The 24,032-nt window shown below is 38.1% G+C and overlaps 1 protein-coding gene across 1 annotated transcript in view; it reads right to left on the bottom strand.

Annotated features, from left to right (window-relative positions):
- HIVEP1 (HIVEP zinc finger 1) overlaps positions 1 to 24,032 on the bottom strand; it is a 173,275-nt gene that overhangs the window by 60,290 nt on the left and 88,953 nt on the right. The window contains exon 2 of the mRNA XM_081087288.1: positions 21,283 to 21,336. Coding sequence (XP_080943414.1) covers positions 21,283 to 21,336 — 54 coding nt within the window. The remainder of the gene's footprint in view (positions 1 to 21,282; positions 21,337 to 24,032) is intronic.

Below are 24,032 nucleotides of genomic sequence, written 5' to 3'. Positions count from 1 at the left end.
CACTCGCGCTCACTCTTTCCCTCCCACTCCCCCTTTCTTTCCTTCCCTTCCACTCTCTCTAAAAATCTATGGAAAAAATATCCTTAGGTGAAGATTAACAAAACAAAAAAAAATATTTTTAATGAAGGCAAATTAGACTTTTTCAGAAAAACAAAACCTGAGAAAATTCATTCCAGTAGACCTGTACTGAAATGTTAAAATTTTAATTTGGATCAACACATCTATCTATACAATAGAGGAATATGCAAATTAGTCGGGATGCCGTAATGTCACGACCAAACAGCAGGGACCTGAGGCTGCATGGCGCCTGTCCAGGGTGAGGGACCTCAGGCCACACCCCCTGCCCACGAGGGTTGACAGGGGACCTCAGGCTGTGTCCCCTGCCCTGATGCCAGGCCAGAGACTTCAGGCCATGCTTCCCGCCTGGTGGGACTTGACGGGGGAACTCAGGCTGCGCCCCAACCCACTGAGGCTTGATGGGGGACCTCAGGCCACGCCCCCCACACAGCAGGACTTGACCCAGACCAAAGGCTGTGCCCCCACAGCCCCAGTGCCGGGCCGGGGGCCTTAGGCTGTGGCCCCCACCTGACAAAGCTTGACAGGGGACCTCAGGCTGCACCCCCTGCCCGGCGCTGGGCTGGGGGATCTGAGGCTGTGCCCCCTGCCCAGAGGGGCTTGACAGGGGTGGGGCCAGTCAGGTCTGGGTCTCACCCAATGGGGGTGGGGCCGGCTGGGTCTGGGTCTCCTGCATTTTTGACCTGCGTGCGAATGGTGGCGGGGACTTGACTCTAGGTCCTACGGCACGCCCCAGACTCTGACAGGAGGGAGATTTTCATATACATTTTACTAATTTTCTTTCATCTTTGACACTTCTATTATAGAGAAAGGGCAAACAGCAATCCTATCTACTAAAAGAGAAACATGGTAATTAGCATACGTCCGCTACCCTTCCCATTGGCTAATCAGGGCGATATGAAAATTAACTGCCAGCCAAGATGGTGGCCGGCATCCAGGCAGCTTGAAGCTAACATGAGGCTTGCTTGTTTCAGTGATGGAGGAAACCAACGTTCCCCGCCTGCCTTGCCGGCCTCTGAACTTCCAGTTTGAAACATTGTTACAAATATAGAAGCTAAACAAAACCCCAGGAACCTGCTTTCAGCCAGCCGGGATCTCAGAGCTGGAGTTGATACAGTGTTTCGATTATAGAACCCAAACAAACCAGATACCTGCTTTCAGCAGCAGAGGCCTCAGAGCTGGAGCCAGAGCTAAAGCTGGCCCAGAATAAAAAAGAAAAAGAAAAAAAGGAGCAGTTAGGAGCTTCAGTCACCCGCCAGCCTGAAAAAAGCCCTCAGCCCCTCACCCAGACTTGCCAGGCACCCCAGTGGGGACCCCCACCCTGAAGGGTGTGTGACCAGCTGCAAACAGCCATCATCCCCTCACCCAGGTTGGCCAGGCACCCCAGTGGGGACCCCCACCCTGATCCAGGACACCCTTCAGGGCAAACCAGCCGGCCCCCACCCGTGCACCAGGCCTCTATCCTATGTAGTAGAATGGTAATATGCCTCCCAGCACTGGGATCAGTGTGACAAGGGGCAGTGCCCAAACCCCCTGATCGCCCTGTGGCTCTGTGTGTGACGGGGCGGGGCCACAGCCTCCCTATCCGCCCTGCTCTGTTCATGACAGGGGAAGGCGCCCCAACCCCCTGATCAGCCCTGCTCTGTGCCTGATAGGGGGGAGCTCCCCAACCCCCTGATTGCCCTGCGGCTCTGTGTGTGACAGGGTGGGGCGCCCCAACCCCCTGATCGGCCCTGCTCTGTGTGTGACAGGGCGCGGCGCCCCAACCCCCTGATCGTCCCTGCTCCGTGGGTGATAGAGGGCGGCGCCCCAACCCCCTGATCCGCTCTTCTCTGTGCGTGACAGGGGGGAGCTCCCCAACCCCCTGATGGGCCCTGCTCTGTGAGTGACAGGGTATGGAGCCCCAAACCCCCTGATGGGCCCTGCTCTGTGCGTGACAGGGGGTGGTGACGCAAACTCCCTATCGACCCTGCCTTGAGTATGACATGGGGCGGTGCCCCAACCCCCTAATCAGCCCTACCCTGAGTGTGACTGGACTGAGGGTGGCATCGCAACCTCCCGATCCGCCCTGCTCTGTGCATGACGGGGCGGCGCCCCAACTCCTCAATTGGCCCTGCTCTGAGCCCGACCAGGGGTTGCACCTAGGGATTGGGCCTGCCCTCTGCCACCCGGGAGCAGGCCTAAGCCAGCAGGTCGTTATCTCCCGAGGGGTCCCAGACTGCGAGAGGGCACAGGCCGGGCTGAATGATGCCCCCTCCCCCCGGAGTGCACAAATTTTTGTGCACCGGGCCTCTAGTAATAAAATATTTCCTCTAATTAATTCCTTTTTAATGCGCATGAATTTCATGCACCGGGCCACTAGTCCTATATAATAAAAGCCTAATATGCAAATAAACCAAACAGCGGAACGACCGGTCACTCTGACATGCACTGACCACCAGAGGACAGATGCTTAATGCAGGAGCTGTCCCCTAGTGGTCAGTGTGCTCCCACAGGGGGAGTGCCACTCAGCCAGAAGCTTGGGCTCACAGCTGGCGAGCATAACTGTGGTGGCGGGAGCCTTTCCTGCCTCTGCTGAGGCAGGCGGTAAGGAGCGAGGGGTCCCATACTATGAGAGCCCTGGACTGAGAGGGATGTCTGACTGCTGGCTTAGGCCTGATCCCCAGGGTCGGGTCTCTAGTATAAACGAAGAGTTCTGAAAAGTAATAACAAAGGGACATTTTAAAAATACTTTTAAAAAATGTCACCACTTTAAAGTATAATGCAGTATAAAGCTGTTTTGTCCTATATGGCAGTATGAGAGGCAAAATAATGGATGGCCCTGCAAAATGTCCACACTCTATCCCCCAGAACCTGCAAATATCACCTCATATGGTAAAGGGGACTTTGCAGAACTGACAGGGTTATGGACATTAAAATGGAGAGATTATCACAGGACCCCTTTAGATTTTTTTAAATATATATTTTTATTGATTTCAAAGAGGAAGGGAGAGGGGAGAGAGAGATAGAAACATAAATGATGAGAGAGAATCATTGATCAGCTGCCTCCTGCACACCCCTACTGGGGATTGAGCCCACAACCCAGGCATGTGCCCTTGACTGGAATTGAACACGGGACCCTTCAGTCCACAGGCTGACGCTCTATCCACTGAGACAAACCAGCTAGGGCTAGATTTAACCAATCAATAAAAGAAGAGGCAATAGAGATTTTTGAAGTGTGAGACCTGACCTGCCATTGGTGGCTTTGAAGATGAAGAAAGGGGGACATAATCCAAGGAATGCAGGTGGACTCTAAAAGCTAGGAATGGCCTTCAAGGGCCAGCACGCCAGGAACTCAGGCCTACAGCTACAGCAATTTAACTCTACCTAGAACCTAAGTGAGCCAGGAAACCGATTCTTTCCTACTGCCTCTGAAAGACATGGCCTGCTAACATGTTGATAGTAAGTGAGGTTTCTAACCTACGCAACTATTAGATAACAAGTATTTTTTTAAACTAAGTTTACAGTAATTGTTATACAGCAATAGGAATCAAATACACGTAGACACTGGGCACATGTGACTATTTAAATTTAAAAACAAAGTCTGCTGCTCAAAAGAGTTAAAAGAACATACAAAGTTTCTGAGGACAACAAAATTAAATAAGAAATAAACAGAAGAAAGATGTCTGGAAAATCCCAAATATTTGGAAATTAAATGACATATTTCTAAATTGTGTAGGGGTCAAAGAGGAAGACACAGAGAAATTAGAAAAATCAAAACAAGACTTTACGAACTAGGAAAACATGATAAAAATATTTACCATGCCAATATCTCAGAATCAAACACTCAGAATTAAACACTAGAGAAATCTCCTCTGAAGTCTGAGACAATGAAAGGATTCTTTCAATAATCACTATTTTTAGGCTTCAAACCATTTTGATAATTTTTCAAATAGAACATCTAAACCATATTCAAAGATTATCAGAAAAAAATTCAGCATGAAAGTACCAACATTACAAGCAGATTGATGGGTTCAATACATTAGAATTAATACACAGGCACTTTAAAATAACTGTGCCTACAGTATTTTGTTCAAAGACAAGCACATTGAAAAGCCCAGAGAATTGGAAAGTATAAAAGAGATAGCATATTTGCAAAGCCAAATATAAATTACAGAATTGAAAAAATTTAGAACTCTCTGGATGGATTTAAATTCTGATTAGAACAACTGAAAACAATAGTGAACTAGGAGATAAGAAGAAAAAGAAAAAAAAAAAAACCCCAGAATAAAGTACTAGGAGAAAACAAGACACAAACTCCAGAAATGATGTTCTGAAATAAAGAGGGTAAATTGCAACTGGAAGCTCAGAAGGTAAGAAGGTAATGAGTTGGGTATAAGGTCTAAAAATTTCAAAAATAATAAAGCACATGAATCTATAGATCAAGAGTGCTATCAACCATAAGGTACAGAGAATTTATATCTATATGCATCACTGTCAAACTGCCAAGGTCAGAAACAAAACCAGAAATCATAAAAGTATCAGAAAAATATCTATATATCTATATATATAAAAGCCTATGAGACCATTCGACCAGTAGGTATGATGTGCACTGACCACCAGGGGGCAGACGCTCAATGCACAGGCATGGAAACCTGGAACAGACTGATGAATCTCAGAGGGAAGGGGGAAGGGGGAGGGCAGGAAAAGATTAACCAAAGCTCTTATATGCGTATTAGAGGCCCAGTGCATGGATTCATGAATTGGTGGGGTTCCTCGGCCTGGCCTGCAGGGATCAGGCCGAATCTGTGCACTGGGCCTCGGACATCCCCTGACGGGTCCTGGATGGTGAGAGGGTGCAGGCCAGGTCGAGGGACCCCACTGGTGCACGAATCCATGCACCAGGCCTCTAGTATTCATAATAAAAAGACAGATTATCTTCAAACAAGCAATTAGACTTAAATTGCTATCTCAACAGAAACAATATGCTCAAGATAATCTGCCAAACTAGAATTCTATGCTCCTGTGTTCAGCAAAACAAATTTTCAAGAATAAAAGGAAACATTATTTTAAGTAAATGATACTTGAAATTATATGTCACAACAGACCTGCTCTAATGGAAAACTAAAGACTATTCTTCAAGTAAAATAAAATTATCTCAAATGAGAAATTAGAGATGTAAGATAAAATGATGAGCAAAAAAGTGCTTAATATATGGATAAATCAAAATGAGTAGCAACTGTATGAAAAATAAGAAAGTGAATAGAATTCAAATACATAATAATAAGAACATGAAAGCCCAAGCGGGGTAAATGGATAAGCCCATAAAAGAGGGAAGAACAAATGTATGAAGAGCCTTGAGAGTTGGAGTCAGTATCTTGTACAACAGCAACCTCTGAGGACATCCCATGCCTCATTAAAAGTGCATCAAGCAGAAGATCAGAGCAGTTCTTAGTTTTAGAAAGGCAAGATACAATATTAAATTTTTACAACATAATAGGTAACAAAATACATTAAAAAAACTGTTCAAGAGAAATAGAAAAATAATTATGGGATGGGGGAGGGAATTGGAATTCACGATTAACAGGCTAAAGTTAACAAACAGAAAAAAGAAATGTATTAGAATAAACACATACTAAATTCCACATCTTACAAACCTTTATCACAAATATAAAGTTTCCAAAAAAATTTTTAAACGCTATAGGATTGGAATATGGGATGGCATGGGAGGCCTTTACTACAACTCACCTAAATTCATTGTGCACAGGTATAAGTGAGTAATGACGTACTGTACACAAAAGTAGATCAAGATCAAGTAGCAAAATAAAAAACCAACAAATAACTGCTTATTTAATAATTGAAAATAGCACATCAAAATCTAGTAGATATAACAAAATAGATACTAAAATATTTGTATAATAAATCATTCAAAGGCAAATAATACTCTAGAGCAGCAGTTCTCAACCTGTGGGTCGCGACCCCTTTGGGGGTCGAACGAACCTTTCACAGGGGTCACCTAAGACCATCGGAAAACACATATATAATTACATATTGTTTTTGTGATTAATCACTATGCTTTAATTATGTTCAATTTGTAACAATGAAAATACATCCTGCATATCAGATATTTACATTATGATTCATAATAGTAGCAAAATTAGAGTTATGAAGTAGCAACGAAAATAATTTTATGGTTGGGGGTCACCACAACATGAGGAACTGTATTAAAGGGTCGCAGCATTAGGAAGGTTGAGAACCACTGCTTTAGAACATTTTATATGTAAAAGATGTGCTAAGCAGTCAATACTCTGATTTCAGAGAAATAATTAGACTGTAGGAATATATAAAAAAAAATTAAAATAAGAAATAAATCAAATTGAAAAATTTTTAAGTAAAATAAGTAACACTTATCTTTGAAAAACTTTTTTTTCTCCAGTATTTTTATTGCTTTTTAGAGAGAAAGGGAGAGAGATAAAGAAACATCAAGTGAGAGTGGAACATATATAGGCTGCCTCCTGCACATACTCCCACAGGGGATGGAGTCTGAAACCCAGGCATGTCCCCTTCCTGAGTATCAAACTAGCAATATTTCAAGGCATGGGTCAATGACCAACCAACTTAGCCACACAAACCAGGGCAATCTTTGAAAATTTTAATTAAATATATTTGCAACACTGGAATAAAATGGCTACACCAGTATTTCAGCATTTATTTCCTATAATACTAAAAACTGAATAAATTGTATTCAAGCTTTAGTGGAACTAAATTTTTAATACTCTTCTAATAAAAACAAATCATAAACACATTTGGTGTTTTTTAATAAGTTTATTAGAGCTAACATTATTCTGATACGTTCTATGTATTACAATATAAAGAATTTTTTAAAAGAGACTGAACACTATTAAAATAAAGTATTAAATTAACATAAAAAACAAAATACTCAATCTCTTTTAGAAGTATATCCTTAAGAAATAACAAAGTGATGACATCAAGTTACAAGTATATTTTCATGCTGAAAGTTCAAATTGCTAAAATGTTCTGAATCTACCTTACTCAAAAGAAAGGGTAGAAAAGGTGAAGGAATTAAGCAAAAACAAAAACAAAAACTGATGGACAACAGTATGGTGGTTACATGAGGAAAGGGGCATGGAGGTTGGCAGAAGAGGGTAAAAGGGGGATAAATGGAGATGGGAAGGAGACTTCACTTTGAATGGTGAACACACAATACAATATACAGATGATGTGTTATAGAATTGTACACCTCAAACCTATATAATTTTATTAACCAATGTCATCCCAATAAATTCAATAAAAATATTTTTAGAAGGGGACAAGACAGTTATTCCAAATATATTTCTCTAACTATCTTCAAATCCCTTTCTCTCTTGATTACTTAAGAAAATGATTCCTAATAACTTGTTGTCCTTTTGTAGAAATTGGAGTCCTGAAAAACATTCTCCTTTTGTTTCAAAGAAAGGATTTTCATTGGGCCTTATCTTTGTTTCCTCATATTTAAAGAATCTAATGTAGAATTCCTTTTATCAATTTCATAGCAATGTTCACAGTCTACTTGTTTTGAAAATCTGAATCATTTGCACATAAAAATATTATACTTAAGTTTCCTCCTCCTCTGGGGGATTACACAGGACCAGAAAACTTTCTCACATAAGTACAATTTTTGTTACTGATTTCTAACTTTGTTACAAAGTGGACAAAGAACTTTGTGTTGTTTCAGTCCTCTTGAATTTTGGAAAGTCGTTTTATGGACTAGATATGGCTTGTCCTAGAGAATGGTCCATCTTCACTGGAGAAGACTGCGTATTCTGCTATTGCTGGTGGAATGTTCCATAGATGACTGTTAAGTCTAGTTGTCTTATTTTGTTAAGTCTTTTATTTCTTTGTTAATCTTCTGCCTAGTTCCATCCATTATTGAAAGTGAGGTACTGAAATCTCCAATTGTACTGCTGAATTGTCTACCATATTTCTAACTTCACTTCTATCACTTTTGCTTCATATATTTTGGAGTTCTGTTGTTAAGTGGATATATGTTTATAACTGTTATATCTTCCTGAGGAATTGACTCATTTAATTTGAAAATGAAAAATGTTTATCTCTATCATTTTTTATTTTAAAGTCTCTTTTGTCTAATATTAGCATAGCTACTCCAGCTTTCTTATGAGCGTTGTTTGCATGACATATCTTTTTCCTTCGTTTTACTTTCAAATCTAGTAGTACCTTAAAATCTAAAGTGTGTCTCAGTGTAGACAGCATATAGTCAGATGTTGTTGTTTTTTTTAATAGAGTCTGATAAGCTCTGCCTTTTGACTGAATTTAATCCATTCACATGTAATACTATTGACATAGCTGAATTTACCTGTCATTACTTTTTGTTTTCGATACATCTTATGTCTTTTTGTTCCTACATGTCTCCTTTATTTTACATGAAATGAATATCTTCTAATATAACATTTTAATTTCTTTAATGGTTTTTTTCACTAATATTTTTAGTTATTTCCTCTTGGGCTTACCTTACATTTTAACTCATCAGAATCTACATCAAATTTATACTAACTTAATGCCAGTGAAACACGAAAATGGTACACCTACAAAGCACGATTCTCTTTTCCCTCTTTTGTGGTATTATACATACCACATTGTCCAACCATACACGGTTATAATTATTACTTTACATAACATGTCTTTTTAAAGATGCCATTAGGAGAAGAAGAGCAAGTAAATACAACATCCATGTTAACCTTCTTATCTACCCTTTGGACAAGCACTTTTGCCTAACTTCTAAGAAGCACCTCAAAGAAACTGGTAAGACCTTGTACTTCAAGTCACTTATTTATACAGAAAATGCCCAGGCATATGCATGAGGTCATTTACCTCAGAAGTGAAGAGAATAAACTGTATACAACCTATTTTCTTTATATGATCATTCTTCTATGAATCCCCAAAATCCATTCCTTTGTTTTTCACAGTCCTCAGGGACATTGTCCTCAAAGCAGCTCAAATCCACACATCATTACCTAAAAACCATTTCATCTCTCTTGTCAAAAATGAAACACTAGATATAAACACATATTTTATACAATCTCAAAAAATGTGTTTTGAACATTTTATTCTCCCTGAAATCATGATGCCTCATTTAATCAATTTTGAGAGCACTGTGTCATGACAACTGGCAGTGGCTTTCTCCCTTTCTAAATGGTGCATGAAATCACTGCGCATCTTCCTATCAATAGCATTTTTAATTCAATGGAATGTGCTATAAAAGTACAAAGGACAAGTCATTCTATAAATCCTATAAAAATAAAATCTTGGTAGCTATTTAAGTCTCTGACTCAATAACTTATTACTCAATGGATAGTTATCAGTAACACTGTTAGAAAATATTGAGAATTTTAACTTCTCATATTTTGTAGGAAGCAAAGTATTAGGGTTTTGCATTTAAATACCACGAGGACAGAATACTTAAAGACACGTATTTTACATTAATGCACTGAAAACGCTTTGTTTATTTATAATTATACCAATCAACTTCCATAAAGCTGGCGCAGTCTATGTGAAAGGCAATGATCTCTTGGGATTTTTAAATCTTAAAATATTGACAGGATTGACATATGATACCTTTAACTCATACACATGGTACAAATAATTAAAACAATATTATTTTCTCAAGCAACAAGCATTGTCTATCACCCTAACAGAACGCTTCACGAGACCTGACTATTTAAATTTGAAATTCCAAGTAATATTATATGGAGATGAATTTCTTTAGTGAAAAATAGAAAATCCGTTGCTGTTTTCCCTAGGGAAATTTGTTAGGCACTGCTGCCAGTCTCCATAAAACCTCATGAATTTTGATTCTACCAATTCAGATTTTATGATAATTTGGGCAAAAAACTGAGTGAAAGCTTATGGGTTCCTTTAGGATTTAGACTTTTGCTTCCTATCTATTTGCCAGGGGTAAAAAAAAAAAAGGCTAATGCATAATAAAAATTTACTGAGTACAAGATTGAAGTAACAACTTTACAAGAAAAACATGACAAATTTTCTAGAACACTTAATATTAAGAATTTATAAACATTTTATTTAAAATAAATACCCATTAACATGCGTATTTTAATTTGTTCCCCAGTAATTAATTTATAAACCCAGGAATAATGACTTGTCAAAAATGTACACTTAACTAGTTAGCATTCCAATAATCCTATACCATAAAGAGCTAATATACAAATGGTTGTCACATCCTCACGCCATCATGCCGTAACTGCTCAGACACTCAACCATGGGGAGAGAGGGATGGGGACCAGCCAGGCACAAATGAGCTCTAGAGAGAGGAATGGGGACCAGCCAGGCTGTGGCCCTGGAGAGGGACAAGTTGCCCACCCTGCAGGACCGGGCGCCAGCGGCTGGGGCTGCATCCCCAGACAGGGACAAGCCGCCCACCCTGTGGTCCCGGGAGCTAGCAGCTGTGCCTACGCGTACGGCCCGGTCTGGGAGAGGGACAAGCCACATGCCCCACGGTCATGGGCACCAGCGGCTGGGGCTGCAGCCCGGGAGAGGGACAAGCCGCCTCCCCATGGTCCTGGGAGTCAGCAGCTGGGGCTGTAGCCCAGGAGAGGGACAAGCCACCCACCCTGCAGTCCTGGGCGCCAGCGGCTGCACCTGTGCCTGCAGCCTGGGAAAGGGACAATCTGCATGCTTCACAGTCCCCGGTAACAGCGGCTGCGCCTACGGCCCAAGAGAGGGACAAGCTGCCCAACCTGCGGTCCCAGGCACCAGTGGTTGCATCTGCACCTACGACATGGGAGAGGGACAAGCCACCTGCCCCACTGTCCTAGGCACCTGCATCTGCGGCCCGGGCAAAGCCGCCCGCGCATGGTCCCCTGTGGCTGCAGTCAGCCCAGGTGAAACCGGCCCGGGTCCTAGGTGCCTGCGACAAGCCGGAAGAGGAAATCCTGGGTCCCAGGTGCAGGGCGAGGCAGAGGTGGTTAGCGGCGATCAGGCCAGTAGAGGAGCAGTTAGGGGAGATCAGGCAGGAAGGCAGGCGAGCAGTTAGGAGTTAGCAGTCCTGGATTGTGAGAGGCAGTCAGACATCCCCCGAGGGGTCCCGGATTGGAGAGGGTGCAGGGAGGGCTGAGGGACCCTCCCCCATGCACAAATTTCGTGCGTCGGACCTCTAGTCTATCTATATAAAACCCTAATATGCAAATAGAGTGAATGGAGGAACGATCAGCAGAAGGACCGGTTGCTATGACTTGCACTGACCACCAGGGGGCAGATGCTCAATGCAGGAGCTCCCCCCAGCACGCAGGCCCCGATTGGCAGCCGCAGCAGGGGCGGGGCTGGCAAGCAGGCAGCACCAGGCCAAGACAGGTGCGAGCGGGGGGGTGGGGGGGGGGGTAATCACTGTGCCAGTCAGCCCTGATCACCGGCCTGCGTAGGGACCCTACCCGTGCATAATTTTCATGCACCGGGCCTCAAGTATATATTATATGTATACTAGAGGCCCGGTGCACAAAATTTGTGCAAGAGTACGCCTTCCTTCCCCCAGCTGCCAGCACCAGCTTCCCTCTGGCACCCAGGACCCGGGATTTCCTCTGGCCACAGGCAGGCCCCCAGGATCCAGGCTTCCCTCGCAGCCCTGGCTTTGTCTGGAAGGTCATCCAGTCTAATTAGCATATCATGCTTTTATTATTATAACTAGAGGCCAGTGCATAAAATTCATGCACATGGCAGGGCGTCCCTCAGCCTGGCCTCCACCCTCTCCAATCCTGGACCCCTCGGAGGATGTCCGACTGCCGGTTTAGGCCCGATCCCTATGGAAATCTCTCTCACAATCTGGGACTGCTGGCCCCTAACCACTCACCTGCTTGCCTGCCTGATCCCCATAACTGCTCTCCCCTGCCGGCCTGATACCCCTAACTCCTCTCCCCTTCTTGCCTGATCACCCTAACTGCTCTCCCCTGCCAGCCTGATCCCTAACTGCTCTCCCCAGCTGGCCTTATCACCCCTAACCACCTCTGCCTCAGCCCCACCATCATGGCTTTGTCCAGAAAGATGTCTGGAAGGTTGTCCAGAAGATGTCTGGTCTAATTAGCACATTACACTTTTATTAGTATAGATATTAGTAAGTACTCAGTCCCAGGTTGTTTGTTATTTGTTTCCTTATTGTTTCATATGTATGTTTCGTTATCCCTTAATCCCATGTTAAGCTTGGTCTTTTATTTCTTAATACATATAATTAATACAATGAAAGAAAAATAATAAAAATTATAAAGCTGGCTTCAATTTCATACTTTTACAATGGGCCAGATGTTCTCATTATATTTTCAGTTACCCCAGATAGGTACTCTATTAACTTAAAAAAGTTTTATTATCTAAGATGGCATAAAAAATGGCCACTGGAAAACAGGTTTAGAATTTTATTTTTTTATTCTTTTTTTTTTTTTTTTTTTTTTTTTTTTTTAGAGAGAGAGAGAGAAAGAGGAAGAGAGAGACAGAGAGAAACATTGATTTGTTTTTCCACTTATTTATGCATTCATTGGTTGATTCTTGTATGTGCCCTGACTGGGGATCAAACCCACAACCTTGGCATATTGAGACAACATTCGAACCAAATGAGCCCAGACAGGGCCTAGAATTTTATTTTTTAATGCAATGAAGAGAAATAAGCAGAAATATATTATTTGTAGACTGATCTCACTCAGTTTGTGTCAGAATGCATTATTTGTTCAAATTATTTGTTGCTTCCACCTACTCACCTTTGCCATTCTTCCCAGTAGACCAAATATACTGCTTTATTTTATTCAGTTTGTATTTGACCTTTCTGCTTTGACCAAATAAATGTGAGTATATGTGACATGGACCCTACTGGAGCATAAACTTAAAATGAACCTGTATGATTTGGCCCTGCCTCTCCTGTTCCTGCCAGGACTGGGTTATAGGTGGGTCATAATGTATTCATTTTTAGACTTGGTGTAACAAACCAGGAGCTACATTGTAAGAGGGTGATAGCTGGGAGAATTTGGTAGGTAGGTGGTTTGAATACATAGATGAAGGGAGCACACAAGAATGAAGTGGAAAATGGAGCTAGAGGCACAAATAGTAATCTGCCTGTCTTTCCTTCAAAGTGTAATATGCTAATGATATGCTAAGGCCACTCAACCACTTGCTGTGACATGTACTGACCACCAGGGGGCAGTCAACCGGTCAACCAGTCACTATGACATGCACTGACCATCAGGGGCAGACGCTCCGACCAGTAGGTTAGCTTGCTGCTGGGGTCCGGCCGATTAGGACTGAGCGAGATGGGCTGGACACACCCTGGAGCCCTCCTGCAGTCCCTCCCTGGCTGGCCAACCTCCCACGTTCCTCCCCAGCCCCAATCGTGCACCGGTGAGGTCCCTTGGCCTAGCGTGCACTCTCTCGCAGTCCTGTACCCCTCAGGGGATGTCAGAGAGCCAATTTCGGTGTGATCCTGCAGACCAGGCCAAGGGACTCCACTGGTGCATGAATTCGTGCACCAGGCCTCTAGTACTAAAATAATAAAACAGCATTCCTTTAAAAATATTCTCTAAGTTCAGACATATCACTAAAATATTACACTAACCTTCAGTTGACTGTATCAATGTAGCTTTCATTTTGTAAACTGTTAATGTCCTTCCAAGTTTATCACATTTTAACTGAGCCAACCAGGTTTTGTTTTAGTGCATATACTTTCTCCCAGACTGTTTTAAAACACTTTATCCTATATTCTATTAAAAGCATTCATTTTAGTTTAATAGAAATCAGTCCTACTTTCCTATTTTGCTACCTAAAATTTAGTCTTAGGAAGGACTTCATCAACCCTAATTATAATAACATGCTCTTGTATTTTCTTAAGTATTCTTAGCAGAATGAAGGAAGAGAGTATCATTGGCATTAAAACATAACTTTATTAACATTAATTATTCCAAATCACCTTTCTTTTTAAAAAAAATATCCTGTGTGAAATTTAAAAGAAAATTGGAGTGTGTTTCACTCTCACAAACAGATATAAGGAGCTTAAACATTTATTTTAGGCAAGTAGGTGAAGAAATTCCAGCTTCTTATTTACACACTAATTGGAGTTCACGATCTAGTTTTCTGCTCCCCATTAGTCTGTCACTCTCACTTCTGAATCACTGTGTAGTTTTACTAGGAACCTAACCTCCCTCAAGCTTCCCCACTTAACAGGAGGATAATTCTAGGGCATAAATTATGTCCGTGTTAACAAAACTCCTATTTGTCATCTGATTCTTTGGGGCAAGTCTGAATATCACTGAGTTATTTCAGCAGAACATATTCCTAACTATATTTCTTAAGACATATAATCTATTTATATAGAGGACCTATTACTCTCAAATATATGGCAAAATAAATTATTAACACAAATTATCTTTTAAATAAAAACTTTCTGGTGCCTGGACTAGATAATGTCAGAGTAATAACATGGTTGCTGAAAGGAAACCACTGATATTACAGTACAGCTTTCAGGATTTTGCTCTTAGAGACAGAAAAATGTGAAAAATCCCAATGCAACCTGACCCAAAATCTCTACCTTTTTCTAAACCCACTGTCTGAATACTATTTTTTCTTAAATGATGACAACATTTTTAGAGGAGGTGACTGCTATCACAGTGTCGTCACATACATGGTAATTCAAAGCAGGAATTACCTGGACTTGAAACCTCTTCATGTCGCTTTCTGATTGCACTCCCTGGGGAAAGGTTATTTATTTAACATCTTTGAACTTCAGCATCTTTGTAAAATAGTGAATTTAGCTGAAAAATGCTGAAATCTAAATTTCTAAATAAAATATAGGAGCACTTTCATAGAACATTTCCTGAGATATATTTTTTACACAGTACTCAGAAACAGAGAACATTAACTTAGAAATAAAAACTGGTTTTAAAAAAAAGATAACAATGCAATTAAGTAAAAATAATCACTAACAAAAACAAAATCCCCAACCATGTGGAAAAACACTTAACCAAGAAGGTCCAAAAAGAAACCAGCATAGAAATTAATGCAAGTAGCCAGTATGAAATGATCTCTAATAGAACTAAAGCAATAGTTAGAAGGAAATTAATAGTTTTAAGTGATTTCAATAGAAAAGAATAAAGGTTTAAGAATGAATAAGTCCCCCCGCCAAAAAAAAAAGAATGAATAAGTCCAGTTTCCAACTTAAGAAATTTGATAACAGAATAAACCCAAAGAAAAACAGGGCAAAAGATAATAAAGACCAAAAAAATTTTTTAATCTTCACCCAAGGATATGTGTTTTTTTTAAAAAAAAATTGATTTGAGAGAGAGAGAGAGAGAGAGAGAGAGAGAGAGAGAAAAGAAGGGAGAGAGAGAGAAACATTGATCTGAGAGTGAAACATGATTGGTTGCCTCCCGCAGGAGCCTGATAGGGGATCAAACCCAAAACCTGGGTATGTGCCCTGACCAGTAATCAGACCTGAGACCTTTTCTAGCAGGGGTCGATGTTGCAACCAACTGAGTGCCACACCAGCTAGGGCAAGAGCAAAATTTGATAAAACTGAAAAGGACGATACAAGAGAGTATCAAGAAAGTCAGAAGTTGATATAACAAAAAGGGGGTGAAACAGACAAACCCTTGACAAAACTAATCAAGAGAGAAAAGGCACGAATGAATAATACTAACAAAGAAAAGATGGAGACATAACTAGAGATCCTACAGAAATAAACGAGAGTAGGAGAATGCCATGAATGATTTATTGTCACTAAATATGAATACTTAATATTATAAAAAATATATAATTTATTGTCTGATTGAAGAGAAAAAATAAAGTTTGAATAGTTCCGTATCATTAAATACACTGACATTGTACTTAAAAAAAAAAATCTATCCTCAACCCCTCTCAAAAGTCAAAATATATTCTAAAACATGCTTATAAAGCTACCATTTCAATATTAAACAAATGCTTTCTTGGGAAGCAGGCAGCTACAGTTCTCAGATAACCTTAACACAAACCAGACAAGGACAATTATAAGAAAGTAAAGAGACTCATGTTCAGTATCTCTTGAACATGAATACAGAATTCAACGAATATTAACAAATCTAGCAGTAGGTTTAAGAAGATTAAACATCAAGACCAAATTGGTTTCATTTCATTTAAAAAACGCAAGGTTTAAACATTAGAATACAAGAATAAAGGCCATAAGATTATCTCTACATATGAAGAAAAAGCATTTGATTTAAAAAAAGAGCCCCTTACGATGTTTTACATCTCATCAAAAATAGAAGATAACCTCCTTAAACTATTAAAACAAACAAACAAAAATACTGACTCCCCTCCCATAAAAAGACACCAAATATTTTAATGGTGAAATTAGAAAAATTTCCTTTAACATTAAGAACAAGTCAAGAACGCCTACCATTCTTTTGGCACTCTACAGGAGCCAACTGAGAAAAACAAGGAAAATAAAAGAAACAATTATTTTAAAAAAGAAGAAACAAAGCTTTCATTACTCCTAGCTGATATGACTGTTTAGAAGAAATTGTAAAGCATCTGTGAACAAATTTTCAGAATGAATGAGGTTAGCCAGGGGGCTGGACATAAGATGAATATATAAAAATATGTTGCATTTCTATTTGCCAGCAAGAGCTGGAAAATGATTTCTCCTCCCTCCTCCCCACATACACTATTAATAAAACCAGCAAATAAATAAAGTCCTAAGAAATATAAGGAAAATTCATAAGACATTAACAAAATATAAGTATTAAAAATATACTACCTACTATCTTTATGGATAGGAAGCCTGAAAATTGTGACGACAGTCATTTTGCCCCAAATTCAATGTAATCTCAAGCAAAGTTCCAACAAGTTTTTTTAAAAGCTGATTCTAAAATTTAAACACATAAGCAAAAAAGTAGATATTGGAATCCTAACTCACACCAGGCTTTTAAAAAAATCAACTCCAGATGAATTTTTAATCTGAATGTGAAAAATTTTTTAAAGAAAACAGAAAAAAAGAAAAAACAAAAGAAAACAGAAAAATATATGTAAGACCTTGTGGTAATAAAGAATTCATTAAGATAAGCACACAAAAATTCCCAACAAAAATACTAATCGTAAAAGAAAAAGATTGATAGGTTGATAATATTAAAAACCAAGAACTTCTGTTAACAGGAACTCTAAAGAAAGAGAAAAATCAAGCAAAAAACTATAACACATAAAATGGATAAAGGGTTATCTAAAATATATTAAGATGTTTTAAATGTATAAAAGATACCAGCAAGCATTTCAAAGAGTACAATTGAAGACATACTTGACATTACAATATTAGTATTCAAGAAAAAATAAATTAAGAGCAGAACAAAATAATATTTTATACTCAGTCAACTGGAAAAAAACTAAAAAGATGGACAATACGAAGTACTGAATAGCACAAAATGAATTCTTAGACTCAACTTTTTGGAAAACAATTTAGCATCACCTTATGAAGCTGACTACCGACATTCCCTAAATAGTCCACACGTGTGCACTGAGATATGAGAATATTCATACCTGCAGTGTTTGTGACAGCAAAAAGGTAGAAGTAACTCAAATCCATCAACAACAGTATGAAGGAACAAATCATTGCACTCAATGAAGTATTATTCAGCAGTGAAAAGAAATAGCTACATCCAACAAAATGTATGAATCTTAGAAAAAATGTTGAGTAAAAAAGCAATTACAATTATGTAATTTTATTCTTCAAGCTCAAACTCAGCCAAAACTAAAAAGTAAACTGTTCAAAAACATATAATTAACTTTAAGAACCACTAAAATGATGAACTCTAAATTGAAGACAGTAAATACCGCTACAGAACAGACAATGGGCTGCAATAAAGACTAGCATGAGGGTTTACGCAACAGTATTAGCAATATGCCAATTCTTAAATTGGGTATTAGCATCAAAGACTACCATGTTATTTTTATGTTTTATAATTTCATATCTTACATATATTAATTTACATGTCATATACTGTATGATAAACTTTAAAACCGTTTTGAAGCTTATTCAAGAGACAGCACGTAAACATTCTCCTAATAAACTGATCTATATTTCTTCCCAGTTTATCTTACACATATTTCTCCATTAGCACGTCAGGGACATTCACTATCTTATTTATTTATTATTTTTATTTACTGATTTGAGAGAGGAAGGGAGAGAGAAACATCAATTTTTTATTCCACTTATTTATGCTTTCATTGATTGACCTGGGATTAAACACCCAACCTAGGTATATCTGGATAATGTTCTAACCAACCAAGCTACCTGCCCAGGGCCTTCCTATGTTATTTAACTGCTGCATAATAATTTTATAAAGAGTGTCAAACACACTGGATATTAAGAACAAGTAAATAGCACTGTAAGAAATAACGTAACTGACAATTTGGAGAACTGTGTGAATGCTGCATACTGTATTTTTCCCCAAATTGATTAAAATCAAAATAAATCAAAGTAATTAGATTTTCATTCATAAACAGAAAGAATAAAATACATTAGCACAATTTAGTGCACTTCTACATTCTATTGGTGTGCAATGGGCAAAAGTAAGTTTCTATGACAGTATATTACACAGATTAATCTTTCCTTAAAACTTTAGAGAACAGGAAAGATAGCCATTATCATCTATCAATGAGCAAGTGTTTGTGTTTTCTTTTTAAAGCCTACCATTATGTTAACTGCTTCTGAAGATAAATTAGCTACTTGTCCTAATGGTTTAAAAAAAAAAAAAAGAGTGGAGGAAGAACCTTAAAATAAGTTAGGGATCACAGAATCAACAATGCAAAGCCTTAGAACCTTCTGTGAGCACTGTAGAAAAAAAGCCAAATGTAGAAAAAAGTCAAACTTGAAGAGGAAATAAAAGCACTGAAAAAATAGTGAAAAAGTGATATCTTAGATGAGTCATTTTAATCAATAACAATAAATAACTCAATTTTTAAGTATATTCTTCAAAGGAAATAATAAACTTCCTTTAATAAAACAGCTTAGCAAGCAAAGATTTGAGAAATCTCAACATCTATGTTATGAAAAGATTTTTATCCCGTGGTGTTAAAGACAACACCTTAACACCAACTCCTTAATTATTTGAGAGAAAAACTACTTTATTTTTAATTCGCCCAGACTGTGTATGTAAAAATGAAAGCCAAATAGTAATTCTAAGCAGTGAATTGCACAGAATAATGCTCATTTGGTATTCATCCTAGGTCTTAAGTAAGTATAGCCTGCCAAATGGAGCTCACTAGATTATTCTAAACCTCATTATCCACTTTCTTTTTCTAGAACCTTTGTTCCATTTCCTCCTTCTCACCAGGCATTTAGTTCACTGTTCTTAAAACTGTCACAGGAGTAAGAAAGAAGGAAAAAGAAGACAAGCACACATTTATTTTGCTACTTGAAGCAGCTCTAAGTCATTACTAAGTGTGAAAAAGGCTAACTCTGAAAAGGGAAGTTTAAGATCTATCATAGCCTAAGTATCTTACATGCTTTCTGCCTACAGCAATGTGGGGAAGGAATCTATAGTCAGCTGTTCAAAGGGACAGCATAGCTATGGTGACTTCTCTGCTCTTTCTAGACTTGCTTTTCCTCAAGGATGTCATTAAAGGTCATATTTGATATGGACCTTTCATAGATTCCATGGGAGGAGGAGGTGGGGGCAGACGAAAAAGGAGGAGGAGCACGCTTCTTTAAGGCTGCTGCACATCACAGCATAACTATTCATACCAACACCAAATAATCTTGGGGATTTCACAGCCTGGTCCAGGGGATGGAGAACCTGGACAGGCAGAGATTATCCCACTAAAATACCTAGTTAGGAACCTAACCAGATTTAAAAGATTTTTTTTTAAAAAGACTTTCAACTGAAATCCTACATGGTTAATCCACTCACTCTGTCAAAATATACCACTCTAATTAGAAGATTTAACAGGGACAAAGTAATAATAAATCATGAAATATAAATACTATAAAAAAAACTTTCTATCCTTTTAATCAATTTTACTCATTAACAGATACTGTTGGAACTATCCACCTTATTGTCTTCCCTCCCCACAAACTGTTGTACATTGAATTTTTTTCATATTACTTGGACAAATAATATATATGCTTTCTATGAGGAAAACCAATTTTTGATTTTAAAACTTATTTTTTATACAAAATTATACCCACTGTAATTAGCAAAAGGACACAAAGACATAAAAATAAAATTTTATCATTGTACAGATATATCTGTATATAAATCTTTTCAAACTTGATCAAATCCTATATAAGGGTGTGGGGTGGGGGGGGCACACACGCACGTGCACGTGCTTTTGTATGCTTTGGATCAAACAAAAAGATTGTATCATATTTTGCATGCTCTATTGCAATTTCATTCTCATTTAGCAACAAATTTTCACAGACAACTGAAATAATTAACATTTTAAAAAAGCGGTATAACAACCAAACATATAAATTTACTATAATGTATTCAATTACTCCTACACTGACCAGCATTTAGGTTATTATAGTTGTCTTAGGTCTTGGTCATTTCAAAAAATACTGTATTACATGAGCATACAGTACACACACACACACACAAATCATACACACGCATGAATGCAGTCATCAGCATTCATTATACTGGTTCTATTATTGCTATGGGACAATCTCACAAACAGACCTTCAAAAGAGCTGCAACAATCTTCACTCCTACCGGCACTTTCACTCCTGCAATAATCGCACTCCTATCAGCAACACATTAATGTGTAAGAACGATTGTAGAATATGCTATGTGGCCAAAACATTTCATAAAGCAAAGTCCACATACTTTTAGGTATCAATTCTTTTCTTTAAAATATATTTTATTGATTTCAGAAAGGAAGGACGAGGGAAAGAGAAACAGAAACATCAATGATGAGAAAGAATCATCAACTGGCTGCCTCCGACATGCCCCACACTGGGAATGGAGCCAGCAACCTGGGCATGTGCCCTGACCGGGAATTGAACCGTGACCTTCTGGCTCACAGATCAATGCTCAACCACTGAGCCAAGCTGGCTGAGCTAGTTATCAATTCTTTTAAAGTGATTTTTAATTGTGTGATATGTTTACACCAATTGATTTAGCAAGGCAGCAATTATAAGGTGTCTATATAATAATCTCTGCAAGAATAAAGTTTATACTGGGGTTGATTTTAATTTACCTTTTTTTGATACTTCCGCCCCATTAAGTTCTTTTTGTGCTTCTTCAATTTTGTCTAAGAAAAACAAAGAAAATTTTATAAGCAAATTTATCATATACAAATAAGAATTCAGTAAAATAAACATACTTCTTATAAACAGTTCCTAACACACAGGAATAAGTATTTGTTAAATGGATTATTTATGAAACAAATATGCATAAACTGGTAAAGTAATGACATATTTTCTTTTAAAATTATACTTATAATTTAATTGTCTTAAATTAGTCACAAAGACCATTTCAAATTAATTGTTTCCATGATATACTTAGTGCATTTAAAATACTGAAATACAGTTAAAAATGTGTAGTTGCTTAATAAAAGTAACAAAATAATACTTTCCTGATGAAGATGTGTAAATGCCCAGAGACTTTTAGCAGATATAACAAATGTCTATTAGCTTAGAAAAGTCTAAGCAAAATCCGCATTTGGCCTAAGACCTAAGTCGAACATAGAAGAAAGAAAAGTAAAGGAAATGAGCTAAATAACACACAACACCCATCACTTTTGCCAACTCCTGATAACAGGATAGATTTATCTATGAATTGTGTGGTTAGAATAGTGCATTAAAGAGATACTATAAAAAAACTAATGACTGCATTCATGAGAAATTCCAAGCCAAAACCTCCTGTTTCTGCCACTTCTGAAGTCCTGTTCTATAGAAACAGAAAATAAATGTTTACTGGTGTTTTAAAAAAACAATAACTAATGATTAAAGAACTGTTACATGTGCACAAAGTTTGAAAGATTAGGTGTAACCCAGGAGCATTCATTAACGAAGACTTGGGAGGGCTGCTTAAGGAAGGAACGGGAGAGGGTGGCAACTGAGGGCCTGCAGTTCTTCCATCTAAGGCTTGGCACAACTGGACTTTGTAAATTAGTGCATGTTCTATTTTGGCAACAATTAATTTTAATTTTATAAATATATACATATTTGATGATTATGACAGTAACCAGCACCAAGTTTTCAATACAGGGGTTTATGTACTAATTATAATGGTAAAAGTTATAAAATTCCCAAGATACTATTTTGTACTGAATTAAATACAATACCAATAATTATACAGTATTTTAGATAGTCCATGAAAGTACAGTTTAAATGCTTTCAAAATACTGATACTTCAGCCATTTATGCCTTCTGGCATATACAATCAGCCCTCAAATGATCTCCGATGATAAACCTACCACTACCGGCCACAGAAGATGTTACCTACAAAATGACATCCTTCCAAATAAATAAAAGACACAGATCCCACCACAGGCCCTTTCAACTTTGGACTACCTGCCTCTTCCCCCATCAGTCTTGCTGAAAAGGCCAGAAATTCAGAAAACCTTTGATTTACTTCAAACTTCTTTAAGTCGCATATTTCTCCATCCAGTGTGCCACATCAAGGCAGAGGTGGAGCAGCAGAATAAAGGAAACAAGCTAGTTTGAAATATTAGACACTACATAACAGCAATGATCAAAAACAACTACATTTTCATCCTGACAAATGCATTCCCCACAGCAGTGTCTACATGCTTCCTGCTAATTATCAGATCCAGAATAAGATTTATAGAGACAACCTTTTGAAATAATATAAATTTTCTTATTTATACACTTCATTTATTTCTCATCAAATGATGAGTGATGGACATAAGACATTGGGGGATAGGGGAGGCTAGGGGACTGTCTAGGGCGGGGGGATAAAATGGACACATATGTAATACCCTTTGTAATACTTTAAGCAATAAATAAAAAAAAAAATTAAAAAAAAAAGATGAGTGAAATTAAAAACAGCACTAAAAGAACTTATTAAATGTAGAAAGTGGATCCTACATTCAATAGCAATGTTACTTCAAAGAGAATAATACCAAATGCATGGATGAAATCTATACTAATATAAGTAACAAAAGCATAAGGCCCAGTTTTTAAAAATACAATACACTAAGTACATTGTAGACTTTCAATATGTAAATAAACACATCGCAAAACTTAAATACATAGCCCTTGAAAAACAAAAGGGAAAAACACTGTTATTTCTATGCCAGCAGTTTGTCCAAACTTAGAACCATAAATAATATGTATGTATATATTACATATAGTCATAGTAGTAATAACTGTGTTCAAGAGTTTATGCAAACATAAACTGGCATTATATAATAAAACATTTTATTAACAGAATCAATTATGACTCAAAGCAACAAAAATCTACAACAACATGTATTTAAAGAATAGCTGCTATTTGTTTAGTATATTGAGGCTTGGCCACCTTCCATTTGTATTTTAATATAACAAATTCTTACAAAAATGACTTCGACTTACATTTGGTCACTAAATTCTAGTCTCTGTTTTTAAATTTTTCAATAAGTTGCCTTGTTCTCTTGATAATAGTAGTGTATACTAGCAAATCAGTAGATTCGGGTTATTATGTTAGCTATAAGCATCCATTTCAATGCTCTCACACCTAGAGCGCCAGTTCAATAGGTAACACAATCTTCAATTAGCAAGCTTGCAAACAGCTACTATTAAAAGCTTTTGCTTCAATTTTTATAAAAAGTCCTGTGTATACTTAACCTTTATTTTATGATTCTCCTGGTAAAATATAATGTTTTGAAGACACACTCAAAACTACAGGGAAAATAGTCATTTATTAGATGCTCCTAATTGGTTTATACAAGCAATTTACTCATATTTAAAAGCAATATTTATCATTTTTTCACTATGACCCAAA

Source organism: Myotis nattereri, assembly GCF_964212035.1.
Source record: "Myotis nattereri genome assembly, chromosome: 3".
Classification (NCBI taxonomy): domain Eukaryota; kingdom Metazoa; phylum Chordata; class Mammalia; order Chiroptera; family Vespertilionidae; genus Myotis; species Myotis nattereri.
The sequence above is the reverse complement of the archived record's forward strand: the minus strand, read 5'-3'. Positions and strand labels throughout refer to the sequence as shown.